Source organism: Neomonachus schauinslandi, chromosome 1 (assembly GCF_002201575.2).
Source record: "Neomonachus schauinslandi chromosome 1, ASM220157v2, whole genome shotgun sequence".
NCBI classification, from domain to species: domain Eukaryota; kingdom Metazoa; phylum Chordata; class Mammalia; order Carnivora; family Phocidae; genus Neomonachus; species Neomonachus schauinslandi.
The window spans coordinates 3,217,109-3,238,069 of NC_058403.1; the positions used below are offsets into that span (position 1 = coordinate 3,217,109).

Below are 20,961 nucleotides of genomic sequence, written 5' to 3' on the forward strand. Positions count from 1 at the left end.
TGTGCGTGCATGTGAGCGTGCAGGTGCGAGTCCGGGTCCGGCCTGGGCCCAGTACAGCAGCCTGGCAGTCGAGCCCGGCAACCCTCACAGTGCACAGGGGGGTCAGGACTGCCGTCTGAGTAGTTCCCGTGTGACCTGCATGAGGGGTCTGCGTCAGGACCCTTCTCCTCAAAAGGACCTTCCAAGGTCCCTGCCATGCCCTGGATACTCACATCTTTGGGTTAAGGAACTGCTGTGTTTGGGTGGCTTTTTGGAGCTCACGGCCCTGGGGCTCAGCACAAGTGAGGGACCCCGCCCCCTCTGTGCTAGGGAGCAGGGGGCTTGGAGACTGGCAAGGGGCCAGCCACAGGTGCCAGGAGAGGACACACCTGAAGCCTGGCAGAATTCAAGGAGGACGAGAGTCTGTCGCAGTCATGGGCATGTGCTTGGGGGGGGTGTTCCCGTTAGGAGGGGGCAGCCAGGAGGTAGGACTGCTGGGGCTATGGGAGAACCCACCGCCCACACTCCCACCTGACTACTGCCAAGTCGCTATCTCGGCCCATGGCTCTTAGACCTTTCTCTCCTCCCTTCTTGCTCCCTTGATCCGTTCCTGCTGTGCCCGGGTCTCTGGTGCTGGCTAGTAACAACACGGCTAATCGCAGTGTATGCAGCCAGCCTGAGCCCCGTGCACGGCGGGGTCACGCGCCCTCGAGGTAACCTATGTGCATTTGCATGATTTATGTGATGGACACGAGGGCCTGCAGGGACAGCGAGTTCTGGAGGATTCGGGGCTAGGCCACCAGGGGAGAAGGTCAGAGGTGTCGCGTCCTGTAGTCCTCAGTTCACACATCGCTTGGAGGCAAAATTAAAACACTTCTCGGCCTGATCGCTGTCTCCATGGCCAGATACCGGAAGCCTCAGCACTGAGGTCAACACAGTGTTCTGGAGGAGTTTTGAAAATTCCTTAATGGCCTCCTCAACTTTCCTGTTTGCAAGGACCGGCAGGAGCTGGTGCTGCTTCTGGGAGAGACGCGGGGCGGGGGTCAGGGGGGAAGCTGGTGCGGGCCCAGAGGAGGCCAGGCGGGAGGCACCTGCCGGCCTCGGGTGCATCTGGGTGACTCTGCGCTTCTGTAAACATAGAAGGTGAATCAGCAGCAAATGCTTTTTGTGTTCTTCGGCTGAACCCCTTCCCACAGCATCTGGAGAATTCCCTACATTATGGGGCTCGGTGGGAAGCTGAGCTTTTGCCTCCCACTGCAAACGCTCACTATAGTGGGTTGAATTGTGTCCCCTAAAAGGATATATGCTTACATCCTGACCCCCAGACTCATGAGTATGACCTTATTTAGAGAAAGTTTCCTGCAGATATAAGCGATTAAGCTCTCCAGACGAGATCATCCTGGATGAGGGTGGGCCTTAAATCCAAAGACAGGTGTCCTCTCAGGGCCTGAGACACAGAGACTCTGGGAGGGGCTGTGTGAAGATGAGGTGGTCTGGGGTGACGTGGCCACAAGTCGAGGATTGCTGGAGCCGCCCGTAGCCGGAGCAGATTCTCCCTCAGAGCTTCCAGAAGGACCGCCCTCCCGGTCTAGGACTTCTGGCCTCCACTGCAGTGCGACAGTCCGTTTCTGTTGCTTTAAGCTCCCCCGTTTGTGGTACTCCATTGAGAGGGCCACGGAAGCTACTGCACTCCCCTGCAGCCAGGGTGTGGGCACACGGTCCTGCTCCGTCCAGACTTCGGATCTGTGGCCAGTATACGAGGAAGCAGCCTGATGTCTGCAGCAGTGGCCGTGGGGATGGTGGGGTCTGAGCACAGAGCTCTGGGCGCTGGGGAGACAGCGTGCGTCTGGGGCTCAGATGCGGCATCCTCACGCATCAGCTCTGCGTGGGATTTGGGATCTTGCTCCTGCTGCGTAGTCACCGAGCAAGCTCTGCTTCTGAGACCTCCCAGCGCCCTGGGAGCTCCCCAGAATCCTTTAGGAAGAAGCCCCTTTTCTGCCAAATGTGGCCACAACTGGCATGTGTGGTGCTTCCCGACCGGCCCTCCCAGGCGCCCGGGGGTCCTGCACGGCTTGAGCGGCCCCGCCCGGACCTCAGTCTTACTTACTTTTCCAATTCGCTGGACGAGCTTCAGCGGGTCACTTAATCTCTTTGTGGCTTCTTCGTCATCAGTGGGGAAAATATATTGGTTTTGAAGACAGAATATCAAATGGATTTTCTAAATGCCAACATACTCTGAGAAGTAGGACTTATGTAGGTCATGTTTCAAGTTATTAAGGTGAACAGGTTTTTGCATGATCCTGAATATTCTTCTTGAAAAAAAATCCAAGCAATTCATACAAGATACGGAAAGTGACATTCAGTGCGTCCTGTGAATACGAATCAGCCAGACGCCGTCTGGGGAAGCCACAGCCCTGCCGACCTCAGGTTCGGATTTGGTCTCGTTGTCCCTGAGCTTAATAAATAGGCTGCCCTTTGCCTTGACATTGACAAAGATGTGTGAGTTGGACGGGGAATCGTGAAGCGTGAGAATTCAAGCATTGCTCCTTATTTTATGGATAAGGACACAGAGGGTGAGAGATGGAAGCTGTCCCCCTCCCAGTTTCAGTTGTTTGGTCCCTGAGTCAAGACCAGAACCGACCCTCCTTGCTTGCTGGAAGTTTTTCTGCTTGCCTCGGTGGTGATGGGGAACCAAGAGCTAACGATTCGGCAGGCATATTCCTGAAACAGTTCTGAAGGCGCGGAGTGTATGGGCTTGCCTCGTTTATGTAGAAAGAGACACAAAGATGTGCAGCAGAAGGTCCTCTCCCAAGGGGGCCGGTCTGGGGGGCTTCGAGTTTTCATTCTGTCCTCTTCTGCCCCGAAGGAGCGCCTCCACGTGCCACTACCGAGCAGGGGCGACGGCCCAAGTCACCGTGCGCTCCTGACCTGTCCCTGGTCACCAAGCGACTTTCACAGTATAAACAGATGCTCACTGTTCTCGCCTCCAATAGCATCAAAGGTAATTTTTAAGCATTTCACAAAGAGAAGACATTCCCATGTACCTCCAGCCTTCCCTCCCTCCCCTCGTCCCCCTCCCCTCAGCCCCGGGGGACGCAGTTAATTTAAAGAGAGATTATAAGACAAGCAAAAAGGAAACAGAAACCTCACTCACATTCGACTCGCTTCTCTAGCACGGCCAGGTGATTCGCGACTTCAGCTTTCAGTTCGTTGATTTTAAATGCTCTAGGAATGAAAAAAAAGTCATCACTCTTAAAATTCTCGAAGTTGAAATGGGTGTAGCTAACCTCTGCTGCACCCCCTGCCCTGGGCGAGGCCTCCCAGTGGGCTCCACCCCCCTCTCTGTGGGCTCACCCCTGTAGGGGGCACAGGACGCTAGGGCTTGCTTTTAAGGCGCTCACAGCCCCTGAGGGGCGGGGAGCAAAGAGACGCACCCTCAAAGGATCGCCAGGGCCTGTTTTCCATGACAGAAGGCTGGCAGGTGTGTTAACTCCCGCACACCTGCTCTCCGGGGAGGCCCCCCACCCCTGCTCCCAGCAGGGACGGCCCAGGCCCCGCCCCCTGCCCTGCTGGGCACAGACCCCTGCAGGGGACCCGGTGTGCCCTCTCCAGGCTCCAGCCCGTTCACTGGAACCACTCGGCCTTTAAGGATGTGTCACCGTAGGCCCCTGGGACAGTGAGATGCCACAGTGGGTGACTGAGCCACGGAAAGCATTCCTTTGGAACTGGTAGGATAACTCATCACGGAAAGAAGCCCTACGTCTACACAGGATCGCCATGGCAATGCTTATTTTATTTATTTATTTATTTATTTATAAAGATTTTATTTATTTATATGACAGAGAGAGACACAGCGAGAGAGAGAGAGAGAGCACAAGCAGGGGGCGTGGGAGAGGGAGAAGCAGGCTTCCCGCCGAGCAGGGAGCCCGATGCGGGGCTCGATCCCAGGACCCTGGGATCATGACCTTAGCCGAAGGCAGACGCTTAACAACTGAGCCACCCAGGCGCCCCAGCAATGCTTATTTTAAAAAATGGTGTCAATTCTCATAGGTTGAACTCTTGAGTCCCAGAAGAGCCAGTGGAGAAAAGTCTCAGCAACACGAGCTCCCACTCTCAAAGTGCCCACTTGCTGAGGTCTTTGGTATAAGGGGAGTGCTTCCCAGACCCCATCCGCCCTGGCTTCATTACGGAAGTCATAAAGGACTCCGTCTGGAAGGCCACTCCTCCAGGTGAGTGATGTGTCAGAGCTGCCGGCCCACACGGCCGTGCGAGGGCCCACCCCTGCCGTGCACAGAGAGGCATACCTCTCCAGGGACTATGTGTCTAAAAGATTCTGTACCTTGAGAACTGCTCTGCCACCTGGGTCAGCACGCTCTGGATTAATTCTTCTTTCTCTACGACCAAAAAAGAAAGACAGATGGAGAAGGGGAAAAGTCTGCGGATCATCGTGGCCCGAATCGGAGGGTCGTGGGCAGGTGGCGCCCTCGCTGGGGCAGGGAGCTGCCTGGGTTACCTGGAGGGACCCTCGGGCCCACTGTCAGCACGCTAAGGCCTCTCCAGGGCCTGGAGTATTCCTGTCCACCTTCAGAGGCTCCTTCCCTTCCTGGCCTGCTCCCACCAACCCGTCTCTCAGAGGTCTCTCGGCAGAGCGACCGGACTCTGGTCCTCTTGTAGTCTGCGCCAGCCATAAAAAGGCAGGACTGTGTCTCTAAATACAGGAAGTTTCCACTTAGTGCCCTGCTCCACTTTATGGGGGTAATTACTAGGACAAGGTGAGTTCAAGGCATATTTCAAATGTAAAACACAGTGTTCTCATCTCATGGTAGGTCCTGGAGAGAGGAAGCAGGCCGGGGTAAGCAAGTTTGTCCCTTTGGTCCTTGGCACGTAACCCCGGGCTGGGTGGTGGCTTCACAAGGTTCAGGTCCCAGGCTGAATATAACCTGCCAGTTTTCCTGTTTCCTGGCTGGGCCCCGTGCCAGAGGCCTCATAGGAAGGCACAGATGCTCACGGCACCGTTCTTTCTAGCGCTCCCTGCTCCTGGGAAGGGAGAGAGCTGGCCCTGGCTCCAGGTGGCCATTCGTTCACGCTCTAAAACCCTGAGAACCTACACAAGACTTGCTCCTGAGTCATGTACTCTCTGTTGGCTAGCCCTCTGCTAAAACCCAAACAAATGAAAACCAAGAGAAACTTGCCCAAACGAACAAAAAAATCTCAATTATCCAGTTTGGTGATGGGGCTCAAGAGCAAAAAAATGTTTCCATGCTCTGACCTAATGATCCATTCCCAGGAAGAAGCACGTGTGCGCACATAGAAAATGTTCATCGTTGTGTTATTTAACCTAGTGAAAACCGTAACAGCCGAAGTGCCCATCAGGTAGACATTAAATAAGTTATGGTACATCTGGTCTGTGGAAATACATTCTGCTATCAGAAATAACATTCTGGAAAATGTTCATGTCTATTGTTAAAGCAAAAAAAAAAAAAAGAGATTGTAAAACAGTAATACAGTGTGATCTCATTTTTGAAGACATTGGGAAGATACACTCCAAAGTAATGATAGTAATTATTTTTTGGTTGTAAGATTATATATAAACTTTTTTCTTATTTTTGTTTCTCTATATCTAACACATTTCTATAACAAACATATGTTAATTTCATGAAAGTATTTAAAAAGCAATCAATCTAAATTAGCCTCTTGAAACCTCTTATGCCTTCACTTGCCAAATGAACGGGTGATGACCCAAGGTTCTCTCTGGCTTTAGCATTCTAAGACTGGATGAGAAGAAGAAAAACAATGCCTTGTTGTATCTCTCGAAACCGTAAGAGTATAATTTTCATACAGCCCTATGTGGAGCTGCTAGCTGATCCAAGGCCCTATCCTTCAGGGAGGCCTACCCCTATACCAGGGAAGAGAAAGTGACTCCCCTGACAAGAGCCACCAGTGAGAAAGTTTCACAGGCTTTCTTGGTGAACTCAGCAGGATTTCAGATCACTTATTCTGAAATCCTTGGGAGAAATAATGTATTGCATAACCTTCGGGAGCTAATGATCTTGAAGACTTGACATTAATTGAGAAGCCCATCAAACAAGCAAGAGACCACTCCACCTAACGTTAGCAGAACACATATTCTTCTCAGATGCCTAGGAAGCATAGACCAAGACAGACCAAGACATATCCTGGTCCACAAAGAAAACCTCAACAAATTTAAAAGAACTGAAACCATGTAGAATATGGTCTCTGACCATAAGAGAATCCAACTGGAAATCAGTAACAGAAAGATCATAGGAGAATCTTGGAAATTAAACAATACTCCCCTAAGTAATTCATGGGTCAGAGAGGAAATCTCAAAAGAAATAAAAATGGACGCTGAACTGAATGAAAATGAAAATAGAATACACCCAAACTCTGTGAGATATAGCTAATGCAGTGCTGAAAGGGACATTTATAGCACTAAATGCTTACATTAGAAGAGAGGAGAAACTCAACTCAATAATCTAAGAGCCTAGAAAACGAAGAGCAAAATAAACCCACAGCAAGAGCAGAAGAAAGGAAGGAAGTAATAAAGAACAGAAATCAATGAAAAAGAAAACAGTAAAGCAATGCAGAAAATCAGTGAAGCCAAGAGCTGGTTATTTAAAAATATTAACAAACTGACAAATCTCTAGCGAGATTGGCAAAAATATCACACAGAAAAGACACAGATTCGCAGTATTAGGAATGAAGGGGGGATATGACTACAAACCCTGAAGGATAATAAGGAAACACTACATACAACTCTACACACAGAAATTTGAAATCTTAGAGGAAAATGGAGCAATTCCTAGAAAAGCATGAACTACCAGACTCACCCAACATGAAATAGGTAATTTGAACAGCCTTAAACTATTAGGGAAATTGAATTTCTCATTTTAAAGCCCCCCCCCCAAATTTCCTGGTGCAGATGGTTTCACTGGAGAATTCTGTTAAACATTTAAAGAAGAATTAACACATTTCTAAACAATTTCTTCCAGAAAACAGAAGAGGAGGGAACACTTTCCAATTCATTTTATGAAGCCAGTATTAACTTGATACCAAATCCAGACAAAGACAACAAAAAAAGAAAGGGACAGACCATTATTCTTCATGAATACAGGTGTAAAAATCCTTAACACAATATTAGTGATTTGAATTCAGCAAAATATAAAAAATGATTATACACCAACCAAGATCAAATGGGGCTAATTCCAGGGATGCAAGGCTGGTTCGATATTTGAAAATCAATGAATGTAATCTACTGTATTAATAGCTAAAAAAAAAAAACCACATGATCATATCAATTTATAAAAACATTTGAAAAAAATTTAACATCTGTTCATTTCATAAACTCTCAGAGAAACAGGAATAGAGGAGAACTTCTTCAAGTGGATAAAGAACTACCAGAAAACTACAGCTCACATTACACTTCATGGTGAAAGACTGAAAGCATCTTGCTTAAACTGTGACAAGACAGGGATGTCCGCTCTCACTCTGCTCGTTAAACACTGTGCTAGAAGTTCTAGCTGGTGCAACCAGGCAAGAAAAAGAAAGCAGATCAGAAAGGAAGAAATAAAACTGTCTCTGTTTGCTGATTACATGATTGTATATACAAAATTCTAAGGCATTTACAAAAAACCCTCCTAGAACTAAAAAAGGAGTTCATCAAGGTCACAGGATACAAGATATATATACAAAATTGATTGTATTTACATATATTAGCAATGACCCTGTAGACACTGAAATTAAAATCACAATACCACCGTATAAACACTAAAAAAACCCCCCCAAAACCAAAAACTTAGGTGTAAATATAACAGAACATACACATAAGTTGTATGCTGAAAACTACAAAACACTGATGAAAGAAATAAATAAAAATCTAAATAAATGAAGAGACATACCATACTCATGGTTTGGAAGACTTCACATAGTAAAGATGTCAATTCTCCCCAAATTGATATATGGTTTAACCTAATTCCTATCAAAACTCCAGCAAGATTTTTGTAGAAATAGACACAATTATTCTAACTTTTATATGGAAATGCAAAGGAACTAGAATAGCTAAAGTAATTTAAAAAAAGAAGATCAAGTGGGTTGAATCAGTCTGATTTTAAGACCTATTACAGGCAGACCTTGGAGATGTCGTGGGTACGGGTTCAGACCTCCTCAAAAAATGAATCAAAATGAATTTTTCGGTTTCCCAGTGTATATGGAAGTTATGTTTATACTACACTGCAGTGTATTAAGTGTGCAATAGCATGATGTCTAAAAAATGTACCTACTCTAATTAAAAAAAATACTTTACTGCTAAAAAACTCTGTCATCTGAGCTTTCAGTGAGTCCCAATCCTTTTGCTGGTGGAGGGTCCTGCCTCCGTATGGGTGGATGCTGACTGATCAGGCTGTGGATGCTGAAGGCTGGGGTGGTTGTGGCAATTTTTTAAAACAAGACCACAGTTGGGGCACCTGGGTTGCTCAGTCGTTAAGCGTCTGTCTTCGGCTCAGGTCACGATCCCAGGGTCCTGGGATCGAGTCCCACATCGGGCTCCCCGCTCAGCGGGAAGCTTGCTTCTCCCTCTCCCACTTCCCCTGCTTGTGTTCCCTCTCTCGCTGTCTCTCTCAATCTCTGTCCAAATAAAGAAATAAAATCTTAAAAAAAAAAAAAAAAGACCACAGTGAACTTTGCTGCATCCATGGGCTCTTCCTCTCATGAAGGATTTCTCTCTAGCATACAGTGCAGTTTGGCACCATTTTGCCCACAGTAGAACTTCTTTCAGAACTGGAGTCAATCCTCTCAAACCCTGCCTCTGCTTTATCAACTCAGTTCATGTATATTCTAAACCCTTTGTTGTCATTTCAACAATCTTCACAGCATCTTTACCAAGAATAGATGTCATCTCAAGAAACCACTTTCTTGGGGTGCCTGGGTGGCTCAGTCAGTTAAGTGTCTGCCTTCAGCTCAGGTCATGATCTCAGGGTCCTGGGATCGAGCCCCACGTGGGGCTCCCTGCTCAGCAGGGAGTCTGCTTCTCCCTTTCCCTCTGCCATTCCTCCCCTGGCTCATGCTTGCTCACTCTCTCAAATAAATAACTAAATAAAATCTTAAAAAAAAAAAAGGAACCGCTTTCTTTGCTCATCCATAAGAAGAAACTTCTCATCTGTTAAAATTTATCATGAAATTGTAGCAATTCAAATATAATAATAATGAAAAAGTTTGAACTACTCCAAGAATTACCAAAACGTGACGCAGAGACAGCGAGCTAAGGCTGCTAGAAAAATAGTGCCGACAGACTTGCTTGATGCGGGTTTACCATAAACCTTCAATTTGTAAAAAATGCAGTATCAGCAAAGCACAATAAAACAAGGTAAGCCCATAGACAGCTATAATAATCAGGACTGTGGGATGTTAGTGGAGGGGTAGACACAGATTATCAACGGAACCGAACAGAGAGCCAGAATTATACCCATACAAATATGCCCAAGTGATTTTGACCAGTGTGTAAAGGCAATTCAATGCAGGAAAGACAGACTTCAGCAAATGGTGCTGAAGCAAGTGAACATTCATTCACAGGCAGAAAAATGAAACTTGACCTTAACTTCATGGTTTATATAAAAATTAATCCAAAATGGACCATGGATATAAAATACAAAACTATAAAGCTTTTAGAAAAAAAAAATAGGAGAAAATATCCAGCTTCTTGGGCCAGGCAGAGCTCTTAGACTCAACATCACAACACAATCCATAAAAGGGAAAATGGATGAACTGAATTTCATCAGAAGTAAAGCTCTTTCTCTGAGGAAGGCCAGCCAGAGGATGAAAGGACAAGCTACAGTCTGGGAGGAGATATCTGCAAACTGCATCCGACGGAGACTTGAATACAGGGCATGGAAAGAGCGGTCAAAACTCAACAGTAAGCTCTGTGAAATAAACTTCGCAGATAACAAAGCTCCCCCCAAACCCCTTAGCGGTAAAAAAAAAAAAAAAAAAACAGCCCAATTTGAAAAGGGGCAAGAGACGCTAGCAGACATTTTTTTTTTTTTCCCCTGAAGAAAACATACAGAGGGAGATCAAGCGCATGAAAAGATGCTGAGCATCGCGGGCCATTACGAAACGCAAACTAAAACTACAGTGAACTATCACGGCACACTTGTCAGAAAGGCTAAAATCAAAAACAAAAACAAGAACAAAAACGATGGCAACTCCCAAAGCTGGTAACGATGTGGAGAAACTGGACGACCCACACCTTGCTGATGGGAATGTAGGCTTAGTAACTGCACCCCAGGGCAGAGAGATGAAAACCTGCACAGGGTGCTCAGAGCAGCTTTATTTGTGATAGCCCCAAACTGGAAACAACTCAGAAGCCCTTCGATGGGTGACCGGCTAGACAAACTATGGTCCGTCCACAGCAGGAAACACTACTCGGTTGCAGAAAGAACTGAGCTAGTGAGTGAAGCCACACGACAACCTGGACAGATTTCCAGAGACTCGCGCCAGGTAAAAGAAGCCAGTCCCCAAAGGTACCTACTGGATGGCCACATTTGTAGAACACTCTTGAAATGACAAAATGACAGAAATGGAGAACCCAGTGATTATCAGGGGTTATGGAGGGAAGAATCTCCATGGGGACGGAATGCTCTGCATCTGGACCGTATCAATGTGCAGAGCCCGCTGTGGCTTCTTACCACCTTTGGAAAGATGTTACCATGGGGGAAGAGGGGTAAGGGATACGTGGGTTCTCGCTGTATTTTTCCTTACAACTGTGTACTATTCTATAATCATTTTTAAATAAAAAGCTTAATAAAAAATTGTATAGATAGGATGGATTTAAAAAGTTAAGGAGCAATTTTCCTTTTCCCTTTGGACTCCAGAGATGGGATCCTTTGAGCATCTCAGGATTTTAATGCCAACATTTAATTTCCAGCCCACGCAGTAGTAATGCTTTCTGTCCCTTCATCCTGTACCTTCTCTGCCCCCGGCTCAGTCCAAGGGGTGGACATTCGTGCTCTGGTCCGTGTGACAGCTACACCAACATGTCCACAGTTCCCAGAAAGGGCCCAGGTGGGAGGCTGAGCTCCCCGTGAGAACAGCCCCTGGATGCTGTCACCTGGGTCAGGGTGCTGGCACCGGACGCCCTATCTGGAACAGTACCCGGGACAGCACCGCAGCTCCTGAGTGCTTCACATAGGGCACAATCTGCATTCTTTTGCAAGGGGACAGGGGCAAAAATGCCTGTGCTCACAAAGGCCAACCACACCCACACATCCATAAACAGAGCCCTGATCCGGAAATGGATGCCTCCCCCTCCCCAGCCTGGCTCACTGGAATTCCTGCCGCGAGTTGCCGTTTCCTCCCAGCGGATTTCAGAACTGAAAATGAATTGTGATTCATGCGTGTTAGCCATTTTGCTGCTACTGGCCAAGCCCCCAGGACCCCCTTTCCTCCTTCCCTGCCTGTCCTGGGGAGTCCCAGCCCCCGGGGTGCAGGCTGGGCTCCGGGGGCATGTCCTGCCTGCACCGAGCTCAATGTGCTCTGCACTCCGCTCGCGCCTCTGGAACCCTCAGACAGCCCTAAAACCCTGGATGTGGGGGCAACAAACGGTTTCCAATCACAGATGTTAGTCTTCCTGGCACACCCTACCAGAAAAATCTGACATAGCATAGGAAACCCATGTCTTTCTCCTAAACGCTGCACGGCACAGATTGCATTAAAAAAAACTACAGCGTATTCAGGTGTCTTGCTTTGAGAATTTCTTCATTGCTTTAGGAACAATCAGCAGTGATGGGGCATGCTGGCGACTCAGCACTGGATACGCCGGCTCTTTGGGGTTGGGAAATGGGGAGGGTGGGACGCAGGCTCAGAGGGCATGGGAAGTCAAGATGAACCACTGCTGCCCCACACGTCGGAGGCGGGGGAGAGCCAGTGGATGGCCATGGGCAACCTGCATGCTCTCTGGAGAAACCGGCTGCAACCGAGCAGCTGCTAGACCGTCTGGAAGTGTCCCCAGCCCCCGGGCATGGTGGGGGACCTCAAGGGCGCTGCTCCAAGCTCACTGGGACTCAGTCCTTGGCATGCAAGGCTCCAATATGGGCGACAGATTGGGCCGCCCAAATGAGCCGTCCTAAGGACGGAGGCTTCAGCAGCCTTGCCCTCTGCCTCTTACTCCTGGACCAGCCGACATTAGGGTGTCGGGAACGCTTGTCCCTGGCTTCTCAGGTGACGGGCACCGGCGCATGAATGTTGCTTCTGGCGGAGTCTCACCCAGCAGAGGTCCCTTTCATTCCAGGGTAATCTCAGAGTTTGGTGGAGGCCAGGTCCAGCTGCTAGGACGCCGCCAAATCAGTCGGGCTTAGGGCCACGGATGTGCCCTCGCGGGGCCCTAGGACCCAGCCCCGGGGATAGAGCCAAGGGCACTCCTGGGGCTCAGGGGCAGGACGGGCACCCTCCCCCAGAGCATTTACCCAGCTACTCTCACAGGGAACCCGGGGAGGCCCGCACGCGCCGCTGCCCAGAAGCTGCCGCCCACCTGCCCCTCGGGCCACAGCAGACGGTTCAGGGGGCCCGCGTCCGCCTCTCCCAGCCCTTCTGGGAGCTGTTTCCTTGTTTCAGGCAAAACCCCAGTCTCCCCCACACCAAATGGCATGGAAATCTGGTTTAACTGATCAATAGGACAGCCTAACCTATAAATTCTGCTCTAAAGAGCAGTTTACGTGATGCACTAACTTGATTGGCATCTCACTTCACCTGGTGCTGAGCGGAGCCCTAACAGTGACAGCCATGCTTTCGTCCCCCGGGCGCTGGTCCGGGCACGTACCCTTCTCCCCCTGAGCAAATGAACGCAGATGGGGACCTAGTAATATGCGGGCCCCAAACCTGCACGCGGAGGGCAGGTGGCATGGGGACCTCAGCCCGGGCACCTGACCCCCTGGGGCATGTGTGCGTCTCCCAGGAGTTCACGGCAGGTCCGCATCTCTGATGCGTGGGCCTGTGTTGTCCAACACCACGGCCGAGCTGCGGGTGTGGACGTGAGGCCCTGAGCGAGCGGGGTTTCCCCTGTCTCACCTGGAAGCAAGGGAGTGAGATATTGAGCACCCTTCTAGAAATACGTACTTGACAGGCATTTTCCCAAAGCATTTATCAAACAAACACTGCTATCGCTTCAGAGAGGGGTGTTTTACTTTGCATTAGGGAAAATAATCCACATTACCAGTCGCCAGATGGACACCCCCGAGGCCCAGAAGATTGGGCGCAGGTTATTTATTACCACTCTTGTCCAGGACTCTGCCTAGGGGGATGGCGAGGGCGACTCCCTGTCTGCCCCCCGCTCCCTCCCTCCTCCTCGGGGTGTCACCACTCTTCTCCAGGGAAGCAGGAGGGGTGAACTCACCTCTGTCCCACTTTTGCTTTCCCAGCCCCTTTAGCTGGTAGAGGACATTCTGGCCCAGGGCACAGTCACGGGCAATTCAGTGTTTATGGACGTCATAAAACAGATGTGCAGAATGAGGATGTTTCCCTTATAGCCCAGGAGCACAATAAAGTTATATGATTAACAATGACCTCAGCTTGCTTCTTAAAGGCACAGGTGCCCGTTCCAGGACGTGTCTTACTGAGAAATCACTCACATTTATCAGCAGCCAAAGGGATGCTTCCCTATGGCGGGTGGTGACCTTGACTAATGCTTCTGCCTCCTGTTAGCCTTCAGATGTAACAGAGAAAACGAGGTGGACCAAAGCACCCTGATGACCACATCTGAAATTCTGGAGTGTGTCTTGCAACCGTCTAGCTGGGCAATGTACAGGATCATTACAGACTCACGACACCTCAAAGGCAAGAATAGGGTGGAGTTTTCCCCCTTTCAGTTTTGGAGAGGGGGATTTCCTATTCTGCATAGTTTAATTTTGATCCCAGATGTCTGGATACAATTTCTCCCTCTGCCGTTCTCCTGAGGCTTGTTTTGCAAGACAAATGCCTGTAAGGGGAGTTGCCTCCGGGACAGCTGGCAGTGCAATGTTCCTTTATTGTTTTATGGATTGCAACAGCCATAACAGTCTTTATTGAGCTCTTACTATGTTCCAGGCACCATTCTAAGTGGTTTGTACATATGGGTCATTTTCCCTTCCTAGTGACCTGATGTGGCTGTGTGATATAGAGAGAAGGTTGAGTCACGACGACATGGCCAAACTCATCCTGCCCTCTACCCCAGTCATGTTCCCACTCAGGGCTGCAAAGACCAGACAGTGTGGCACTTTCACACGGAGCAAGGATATTCTGCACACACTCCTCTTCCCTCAGAAACACGCTCCCCACGGCTGATGAGGTGTGGTGTACTTTTGAGGGAGAAGGGTGTGGGTATGATATTCTGGTGACGATGTCCCAGGTGTATCTGAATTTGGCAACCAGCGGTGGGTTGTACATGTTGGTGGGACTCTGTCCACTGTATGCATGTGTCAAGATGACGCCACAAGACTAGTTTCTGGAAGAATTCTGTCTGGATAAACTCTGACCCAATAAACTAATTGATTATGGTATAAAGGACAGGACTTTTGCAATTATCTATTAAAGGCTGGGGCTTTTTTTGCAAACTAAGGGTTTCACTCCATCTCTGGTGTTTAGCATGTTGCACACAGCTGGAGAGGCTGAGCAAGAGGGATAAGAAATGGCTGACTGATCATTTGTAATAACCAAAGATGCGAAGCAACACAAATGTCCACCGATAAACTGTGGTTCATCCACGAAGCTGTGCTGCTAGAGAAGAAGGGAAGAAGATGTCTATGTTCTGTTATGGAGCGAGCTTACATCGTGAGGTGGCTAGAACTTAAGCAGAAAGCTGCAGGCCCACTGGCTTGAGGGTTCAGAGGGCAGGGCCTGGGGTTGTCAGAGAGGGTGGAAATGAAAGAGGGAATTCCCAAAGGAGGAAGTTCTGTAAAAACTCTCCTATTCTACCCCTAATCCATCTCTCAATTGCACATGCATGTAGGCCTAGGAGGACAATAGAGCTTAGCAGAGATTTCAGTGTTGCCCACCACATGGGACAAAGCTTGCAGTCTGAGTCCATGTAACTTAGAGGGCTTTGACAAATACGTCAGGCTTCCTGTTGAAGGCTGAGAGGGGCCACACTTAAAGATGTACCCTAACAAAGCATAAAACCAGGCCTCCACAAGTTCAAAGTGATCCCTCAGTAATTTAACTGCCAGCTAGAACAACAACAACAACAAAAAACAACACTCTTCAGAAGAAGGTAACAAAATCCAGAATCTCTGTAATGTAATATTCATAACATAAGTCTACACTAAAAAAGAGACATGCAAAGAAACAGGAAAATGTGACATGCAGTCAAGAAAAAAAATCACCCTGCAGAAACCTGCGATGACTCAGATGCTGGAATTAGCAGAGCAAACCTTTCGTGAAGCAATTATGGTTATGTTTAAGGACCTAAAGGAAAGGTTGTTCATAAACAGCAAACAGATGAGGATCATAAGACAGAAATCTATGAATAAGAATCAAGCAAAAATTGTAGAATTTAAAAGTATATCTCAAAACTTTTGTGGATGGGCTTATAACAGTTTTGAGTAAGCAGAAGTGTCAGGAAAATTGAGGACAGATCAACAGAAATTATGCAATCTGTAGGACAAAAAGAAAAGAGATTAAAAAAATAACTGAACCAACCACTTGAGGGACAATAGCAAACTTTTAACATACATGTATTAGAATCTCAGAAGGAGGGGTGGGGAGATGGGGTAACTGGGTGATAGCCATAGGGAGGGCACATGATGTAATGAGCACTGGGTATTATATAAGACTGATGAGGGAGGCCTGGGTGGCTCAGTCGGTTACGTGTCTGCCTTTGGCTCAGGTCATGATCCTAGGTCCTGGGACCAAGTCCCGAATAGGGCTCCCTGCTCGGCGGGGAGTCTGCTTCTCCCTCTCCCTCTGCTGCTCCCCCTGCTTGTGCGCATTCTCTCTCTGACAAATAAATAAATAAAATCTTTAAAAAAAAGACTGATGAATCACTGAACTCTACCTCCGAAACTAATAATACACTATATGTTAATTAATTGAATTTAGATAAAAAAAAGTAAAAGCTTATGCTAAGCTTATACTAATATTGAAAAAAAAGAAATCTCAGAAGGACAGGTGAGATAGAATGCTGCATAAAATACATTCAAAGAAATAAAGCTGAAAATTTCACAAATTTGGTGAAAACAGGAGTTTACAGACCACAGAAACTCAATAAATGCCGAGTAGGACAAACAAAAAGAATACCAGAGCCAGGTAGGTACATCATAATCAAACTGCTGCAGCTCAAAGACAAAGGAAAAGCACCTTGAAAGCAGCCAGAAGGAAAAAAAAAGGCACAGTCTCTGCAGGGGAATAATGATAAAGTAAAAGCTGATTTCTCATCAGAAATGATGAAGGCAGAAAAAAATGACTCAACATTTTTAAACTTCTTTCAAAATACAAAAACAAAACCACACCACAAATGCAGAATTCTATACCCTGAGAAACAGTCTTTCAACATGAAGACAAAATAAAAACATGTTTGGATAAGCAAAAGCTGAGAGAATTAGTCATGAGCAGTTCCTCACTGTAAGAAATGTTAAAAGAGAGGGCGCCTGGGTGGCTCAGTTGGTTAAGCGACTGCCTTCGGCTCAGGTCATGATCCTGGAGTCCCTGGATCGAGTCCCGCATCGAGCTCCCTGCTCGGCGGGGAGCCTGCTTCTCCCTCTGACCCTCCCCCCTCTCATGTGCTCTCTCTCATTCTCTCTCTCTCAAATAAATAAATAAAATCTTTAAAAAAAAAAAAGAAATGTTAAAAGAGAAAAGAAATTCTTCAGGCTGAAGGGATATAACACCTGTTAGAAGTCGGAATCTACAGGAGTACATGAGAGCACCAGAAATGATACAGATGTAGGGCGCCTGGGTGGCTCAGATGGTTAAGCGTCTGCCTTCGGCTCAGGTCATGATCCCAGGGTCCTGGGATTGAGTCCCGCATCGGGCTCCCTGCTTAGGGGGAAGCCTGCTTCTCCCTCTGCTTCTCTCTCTCTCTCTGTGTGTCTCTCCTGAATAAATAAATAAAATCTTAAAAAAAAAAGAAAGAAATGATACAGATGTAGGTAACTATAAAGGTTTATCTTTAGGGGCGACTGGCTGGCTCAGTTGGACGAATATGAGACTCTTGATCTCAGGGTTGTGAGTTTGAGCCCTATGTTGAATGTAGAGATTACTTAAGTAAAAACTTAAAAAAATTAAATTTCTTTTCATAATTTCTTGAAAAGACAACTGGTTGTTTAAAGCAAAAATGATAATATTGTATCATGGAGTTTATAACATAGGTAGATTGGCTTGGTCTGTTCGGTCTGGTGTAACAGAATACCACAGACTGGTGTTAATTTATTTCTCACAGCTCTGGAAGCTGGAAGTCCAAGATCAAGGCGCTAGCGGATTTGGTGTTCGGTGGGGGCCTGCTTCCTGGTTCATGGACCGCTGTCTCCTCGCTATGTTCTCAGGTGGTAGAAGGGGCGAGAGCGCTCTCTGGGGTCCCTTTTATAAGGATACTAATCCCATTCATAAGGGTTCTGCACTCATGACCTAATCACCTCCCAAAGGCCTCCCCTCCTAATACTATCTCACTGGGGATTTCAACATGAATTCTGGGGGGATGTCTATAGCATAGATGTAAAATATATGTCAAACATTGTGGGGAGGAATTATACTGTTACAGTTCTTACTTTTTATGTGAAACAGTACAACATTAATTCTAAATAGACTCAAAAGTTAAGGATGATTTAAAAATAAGCAAAAGATCTGAAAAGACACTTTAAGAAAAGAAAATATACAGATGGCAAATAAACATATGAAAAGATACTCAACATCGTATGTTAGGGAATTGCAAACTCAAGTGACAGTGACATGCCACCATACACTTATTAGAATGGTGAAAATCCGGGACACTGACAACACCAAATGTTGGCAAGGATGTGTAGCAACAGGAGCTTCCATTCACTGCTGGCGGGAATGAAGAAGGGTGCAGGTACTTTGGAAGACAGTTTGGTGGTCACAAAGGTAAACGTACCAAGTGATCCAGCAATTATGCTCCTGGGAGTTTACCTAAAGGAGTTGCAAACTTATTTCCACACAAAGCCTTCACACAGATATTTATAGATGTCTGTTTATAATTGCCAAAACTTTGAGGCAACCATGATGGTAAATGGATAAACTATAGAGCATCCATACAATGAAATTTTATTCAGCACTGAAAAGAAATGATCTATCAAGCCATGAAAAGACATAGAGGAACCTTGTATGCATATCCCTAAGTGAAAGAAGCCAATCTGAAAAGGCTGCATCCTGTATGGGATGACAACTATGGACGTTCTAGAAAAGGCAGAACTATGGAGATAGTAAGAAGATCAGTGGTTGCCAAGAGAAGGGGGAGGAATGAATGAACAAGCGGAGCACGAGGAATTTTAAGGTAGAGAAATGACATGATACGGTAATCGTGGTACACGGCATTATGCCTCCATCAAAACCATGCCATGTAAGACATCAAGACTGAACCCTAATGTGAACTGTGGGCTTTGGCTGATAATGACATGTCAGTGTTGGCTCCTTGACCGTAACATCTGTGTAACTCTAATGCAGGGTGTTGGTGGTGGGAGAGGCTGAGTGAGTGGGTAGGAAGGGAATATGTGGGAACTCCCGTACCTTTCACTCAATTTTGCTGTGAATCTAAAATTGCTCTAAAAAAATAAAGTCTAGGGGCGCCTGGGTGGCTCAGTCGGTTAAGTGTCTGCCTTTGGCTCAGGTCATGATCTCAGGGTCCTGGGATGAGTCCTGTGTCAGGGTCCCTGCTCAGTGGGGAGCCTGCTTCTCCTTCTCCCTCTGCCCCTCCCCCCTGCTTGTGCTCTCTCTCTCTCAAATAAATAAATAAAATCCTTAAAAAATAAAAAATAAATTAAAAAAATAAACCCTATAATGAAAAAAAGCTAAGGATGTATAGTGTAATACTTACAGCAATCAACTTAAAATAATGCTAAAAAGTATAGTATTGGGTGAAGAGCCAACAGAAGGAATAAAATGGAATGCAAAAATCAATCCAATTAACCCAAGAGAAGGCAGAAGAGGAGGAACAGGAAATGAAGCCCAAGATCAATAAGAGACAAATAGCAACATGATAAACCTAACCTCAACCATATCAATAAATACATTACATACAAATGGACAGAGGAAGAAATAATACCAAAATCACACACAATCTTTCAGAAAATAGAAGAAAGCAAACCTCTCAACATGTTTTCTAAGGCCGCCTAACGTCAACATAGAAGCATAACAAAGACATCACAAGAAAAAGGTTACAGACCAATATCCCACTTGAACATTGACACAAAAATTCTTAAAAATTCTTAATATTATTAGGAAACCAAATTTAGCGATATATAAAAGAGAATACATCTTACATCAGGGTAGAGGTCCTATGTACCCTTTTAAAAATACATTCCTAAGTATTTTTCTAGGAATACAAGTGGGGTTATCCCGGACAAGCAAAGCTGTTTTAACATTTGAAAATCAGTCAACATAACTCACCATCTGAACAGAATAAAGGAGAAAAATCATATGATCATCCCAGTAGATGAAGAAAGCACATGTGACCAAATCCAGCACCTGTTTATGATAAAAACCACTAGAAACCCAGGAATACAAGGAGATTGCCTCAACTCATCTCAACAGATGCAGAAAACACCTGATGCAATTCAACAAAGAATTTTGTCAAAGAACATTTGCCAAAAAAAAAAAACCACGTTGGGCAAGCTAGGGGAAGAAGACTCCCTCAACCTGATCAGGGGCACATACGACACACCTTTGGCTCACGTCAGACTCGGCAGGGAGAGAGAACGCATCTCCCTGAGCCTGGGATGAGGATGGGTGCCTGGTCTCACTTTTACTTAACTGTATTGGGGTTTCAACCAGCACCACAAGACAAGTGAAAGAGATAAAAACCAAAAAGACTGGAATGCTAGAAGTAGAAGTGTCTTTATTATCCCAAGATATGATCATCTCTATGGGAAATCCTAGGAGTCTAGTAAATAACTACCCGAACTAACAAATGAATTAAGCAATGTCAGAAGAGACTATTTTTACAAACTAGCAGCAGACAAATGGAAAATTAAATTCAGATCGATAGACACACAGATAGACACACAGATTGATGAAACAGAACAGAAACACTACAAGGAGGCCCACACCTAGACAGACAAATAATTTTCAAGAAAGGCATCTATGTGATTCAATGGAACAAGGGAAGTCTTTTTAACAAGTGGTGTTATAGCAACCAAATACATGTATAGAAAAAAATGATGGCCAACCCCTACCGCACACCACCCACAAAATTAATTTAAATTGGACTGTAGACTAAAATATCACAGCTATAACTCTAAATCTCTTAAAAGTGTATCTTATCTTTCCACCTGGGGATAGAAAATGAGAAGACACAGAAAATACAATACATAAAAGAATAACTTGTTAATTTAGACTTTATCAAGTTAAAAATTTCTGCTCATCAAATGCCATCATTAAGAAAATGAAAAAGGTAAGCCACGAAATGGGAAAAATATTTGCCATACACTATCTGGCAGATGAATTATATCCAGAATATATGGAGTTTCCTACAACCAGTGATAAGAAAAAAAAGGCACATAAGCCCGTTTACAAAATGAGCAAATACCTAGAACAAACACTTCACAAAATAAGATATTCATATATCCAAAGGCACATAAAAACATGCTCAACAATCATTACATCATCTGAGAAATATAAATTAAGACCATAAGGAAATATAGATAAAATAAGACCATAAGGGAGGACATACCTACTTGATGTCTAAAATTTAAAAACCTGAGAACGTCAGGTTGGGTTGTGTGTGGGGAGCACCTGGTCCCTCCCACACGGCTGGTACGAGGGAACAATGGCAAA

General features: G+C 46.1%; 1 protein-coding gene across 1 annotated transcript in view; it reads right to left on the reverse strand.

Moving 5' to 3' along the window:
• PDE9A (phosphodiesterase 9A) overlaps positions 1-20,961 on the reverse strand; it is a 94,602-nt gene that overhangs the window by 29,601 nt on the left and 44,040 nt on the right. Inside the window, exons 5-6 of the mRNA XM_044918938.1 lie at positions 4,319-4,373; positions 3,134-3,204 (exon numbers count right to left, since the gene is read on the reverse strand). Of these exons, the coding sequence (XP_044774873.1) occupies positions 3,134-3,204; positions 4,319-4,373 (126 nt within the window). The remainder of the gene's footprint in view (positions 1-3,133; positions 3,205-4,318; positions 4,374-20,961) is intronic.